Here is a 4,547-nt window from a genome sequence, read left to right as displayed (position 1 = left end):
TAAGTTTTATGAATGCTACTTATATACTATTTGAATGGTTAAAATAACAAACAATTTACAGCGGAAAAACGTGAAAAAGAAAAAGCCCCAAAGCAGGTCATTAAAATGGATCGTGAGCCTGTGACAAGCATTGCTTCAAGCAATGAGTTGGAAACGAGGTCCTCCACTTCAATTGTGATCAACGATCGCAGCGAACACAGTGAACGGCGTAGTAGCAGCCGTTCATTGAAGGACGTCAAGAAGGAGGAACGTACACGTGAACGCGAACGCGAGCGTGAGCGTGAACGGGAGCGGGAACGCGAAAAAGATCGTGAGCGCGAGCAAAGAGAGAGGGAGCGTGAGAAGGAACGTGAAAGGGAACGCGAACGTGAACGTGAGCGTGAGCGTGAATTGCGAGTGTTGCGTGAACGAGAGCGTGAGCATGAACATCGCAGTCATAATGATGAATTGGAGCTGTCCGGCGGTGGTGCTGGAGTTGGTGGTGGCGTCGGTAGCAGTGTGACTAGTGGCAGTAATACTATAATTTCCACACGTTCTAAACGCGAAAAGCGACGTGGTGAAGAACGTTACCGCTTGGAATCACCAGCTGTAGAACATATTGAGATAGTAGAAAACAAGCATGAGCATCATGAATATGAGCGCGAACGCGAACGTGAGCGTGAGAGGGACCGAGAGCGTGAACGTGCTAGGGATTTAAGTTCAGTATCGAATGAGAGCAACGGATCGTCCATGCATCGACGCAGTCAGGATGTTATTGAATATGAAAAAGGTAAGATATGACCGCAAATAGGTTATCAACTTATTTTAGCCTTTGATTGTATTGCTATGTGCTAATTTTGTACAACTTTCTTCACAGATACGAAACGCCGCAAAGTGGAGTCGTCGACAACTTCTTCGTCAAACTCAAAGGTTAGTATTTTGGTGCAAACGTAGTTGCTAAGACAGAGAGAGAGAGAGGGACGCGGCCTTTATGTGGAGACGCAGCAGAAGGGTCAAATAAAGACAACTAAATCGACATTACAGTTGTGTATAACAGAAATGCTAAACACAACGCAAATTACCACTGCCACAACTTTGTGATACTAACGCGTCTTACAACTACAACAACAAAAACAGCAACAGTAACTGGTAGTGATGTTAGCAAACGAATTGAAGAGGAGAAACAAATCAAAACCATCAAAAAATATTAACAATAACAAATCAGCTTTAAACTACTGTGGGCAGCAAAAAAAAAAATTAAAAAATAATTGTAAACCATTTGCGTCAACCAAACGAAGCAGCGCATCCATAAGTAAACAGTCAATTTTAAAAGCACACGCGAGGCTTTGTGAATAAATCAACACCTTAAAGTGAAAATAAGTCTTGCCATTGATGCAAATAAATTCCACCGCGCGCGCACATGTGTCCAAGAGGAGTAGACACTGTAGATTTTGATGCTGTAGATTAATTTATTTGTATGAAATTTAACTAGTTTCTATATTTTGAGGGTTAGCAAAAGTGATTGTTGATTTTTTTGTATGAATATGGACCTTTCAGGTTTTGAAAATTATTAAGAATTTAGCGAATTTAGTTTAAGAAATTATGAACATCTCAAATAAATCAAAAGAATTGTGGAATTGTTACACAAATTTAAGTTGTAGGTTATATAATGCATAGAAAAAGAATTATAAAAGTAATGTACTTAAGGTGTAATATAAATGTACATACATACACTTTTTTTTTTTTTGTAAAAACTTGAATGCGCATTCAAATGTGATAATATTAACAGATACTGCTTAATTAAAACAAATTGAGTCAAAAACTTCAGGAATTTCTTAATTATAACAAAACTCTTACTTAAGCATATAACCTAGTCAATAAGTATTATCAAAGTATCGACGAAATGTACTTGTTTCTGTGACAAATTGAAAAGCAACACGAAAATGGGGCACCGAAATTGCGCATATGGAAACTGTGCATTTAGACATTATTTCGGTTTCAACCGAAACTGTGCATGTATGCTTTATTTCGGTTTTTACCGAAACTGTGCATGTATGCATTACTTCGTTTTTTTTCATATGCATTATTTCGCTTTTAAAACGAAAGTATGCATATGCATAATTTCGGTATTTTCTCATATGCATTATTTCGGTTTTCAACCGAAACTGCATGTATGCATTACTTCGGGTTTTTCATATGCATTATTTCGGTTTTCAACCGAAACTGTGCATGCATGCATTATTTCGGTTTTCAACCGAAACTGTGCATGCATGCATTATTTCGGTTTTTGTTATATGCATTATTTCGGTTTTCAACCGAAACTGTGCATGTATGCATACCTTCGTCTTTCACATATGCATTATTTCGGTTTTCATCCGAAACTGTGCATGTATGCTTTATTTCGGTTTTAGCCATATGCATTATTTCGGTTTTGAACTGAAATTGTGCATGCATGCATTATTTCGGTTTTTGTTATATGCATTATTTCGGTTTTCTAACGAAAGTGTGCATATGGATAATTTCGTTTTTTCTAATATGAATTATTACTTCTACTTAGTAAGGGTTTTAATCCCTAAGCGCGGCTGAAAGCCGCCTACGAAGAGAAAAATTCTACGCAAAAATACGTCCGCCCTTCTTTTCCGGCAATACAGAAAGGAGAATTCTACTTAGTAAGGGTTATAATCCCTAAGCGCGGCCGAAGGCCGCCTACGCAGAAAGAAGTTCTGCGCAAAAGTACTTCCGGCCCCCTTTTCCGGCAACACAGAAATGAGAATTCTACTTAGTAAGGGTTATAATCCTTAAGTGCGGCCGAAGGCCGCCTACGCAGAAAAAGTTCTGCGCAAAAATACTTCCGGTCCCCTTTTGCGGCAGCACAGAAAGGAGAATTCTACTTAGTAAGGGTTATAATCCCTAAGCGCGGCCGAAGGCCGCCTACGCAGAAAGAAGTTCTGCGCAAAAATACTTCCGGTCCCCTTTTCCGGCAACACAGAAAGGAGAATTCTACTTAGTAAGGGTTATAATCTCTAAGCGCGGCCGAAGGCCGCCTACTCAGAAAGAAGTTCGTTTTCATGTATGCACTATTTCGGGTTTTGTCATATGCATTACTTCGGTTTTGAGTCGAACTGTGCATGTATGCATTAATTCGGTTTTTGTCATATGCATTATTTCGGTTTTGAACCGAAACTGTGCATGTATGCATTACTTCGTTTTTCTCATATGCGTTATTTCGGTTTTCAAACGAAAGTGTGCCTGTATGCATTATTTCGGGTTTTTCGTATGCATTATTTCGGGTTTCAACCGAAACTGTGCATATATGCATTATTTCGGTTTTTTTCATATGCATTTAGGTTTTCAAACGAAACAGTGCATATGCTTAATTTCGGTTTTTCTAATATGCATTATTGCGGTTTTCAACCGAAACTGCATATATGCATTATTTCGGCTTTTTTCATATGCATTATTTCGGTTTTCAACCGAAACTGTGCATATATGCATTATTTCGGTTTTTTTCGTATGCATTATTTCGGTTTTTTTCTTATGCATTATTTCGTATGCACAGTTCCCATATGCACAATTTCAGGGTGCCCACGAAAATTCGCACGACGCATTCCATAACTACCAGAGCGACAGTGGACTACTGCAAGCTGAAAGGATGTTTTATCCATTAATTATATGCAACGCACTGCATGCAATCATTCACTAATAAGATTTGGCGTCCACCTCGAGGATATACAGCGGCGTATTAAACAATTCGACGGCAGCAAAATGTATTGGAGAGAATATGAAACCATGAAAAATCCACGCTTAAAACATTCAAAGGGAACTAAAACAACTAAAGGAACGATTTCTTGGCTAGAAATCTTGCGATTGCTGAATGAAAATTAACTTGAACTGGAGTTGGCGAGCTAATTTATATGCGATCCCACATTAGGTGACTGTACATTACCAGATCGAACCGGAGAAACCCGCCCTAGGATCTTGACTTCAGCACATTAGCATCAAAAATCGAATGGTTTGTGGCAACTTGGGCCTACACTGATTTTGAAGCATTTCCAAACACTACAATGAAAGGAAACTTTATTTTAGAGATGACTGAACGTGGGACCGTCGAGGGGAACTAAGCAAATTGCCAGGGTTCATCATTGCCGTGGAAAAAATTGGACCTCAACGAGGACCTTGAACCAGACAGGAGGAATATAAATAATAAATCAACTTTAACTATCCTAAGAGGTTAATAAATCCGAAATAAAGGAGTAATAAAATAACTTCCGACAACTACTCACGTCCATAAAGACTTAGGGAATAACTTAAATCATTCCGTCCACATATCACCGACATCCGTACTCTTTGAGGGAAGAACGAATAGCTATCTATCCGCAAATACTCGACACATCAAACTGAATCGAATTCACCTTCTCCAACTCGAATATATTTTCAACACATCAAATAATAAACTTCATTTGTCACTTTTGCTGGAACAAAAACAACAAACATAACGATAATTTGGAGCCCTTAAAACACATCGCTAGCTTAGAAAGAAAAGTTGCTAAGTCCCATTTTAAAAATTG

General features: G+C 38.6%; 2 protein-coding genes across 2 annotated transcripts in view; both read left to right on the top strand.

Moving 5' to 3' along the window:
• Nucleotides 1-4,547, top strand: part of LOC118740665 (uricase-like) — a 76,844-nt gene that overhangs the window by 25,370 nt on the left and 46,927 nt on the right. The window lies entirely within an intron of this gene.
• LOC118740666 (RNA-binding protein 25-like) lies at nt 47-1,897 on the top strand. Its single transcript, XM_036472279.1, has 2 exons — nt 47-769; nt 857-1,897. Exons 1-2 carry the CDS (start codon nt 106-108, stop codon nt 931-933), a joined length of 741 nt encoding a protein of 246 aa, XP_036328172.1. The 5' UTR covers nt 47-105; the 3' UTR covers nt 934-1,897.

Source organism: Rhagoletis pomonella, unplaced genomic scaffold (assembly GCF_013731165.1).
Source record: "Rhagoletis pomonella isolate Grant_MI unplaced genomic scaffold, Rhpom_1.0 Rhpom_scaffold_00006, whole genome shotgun sequence".
Lineage (NCBI taxonomy): Eukaryota > Metazoa > Arthropoda > Insecta > Diptera > Tephritidae > Rhagoletis > Rhagoletis pomonella.
This window is presented reverse-complemented; position numbering and strand designations above follow the sequence as displayed.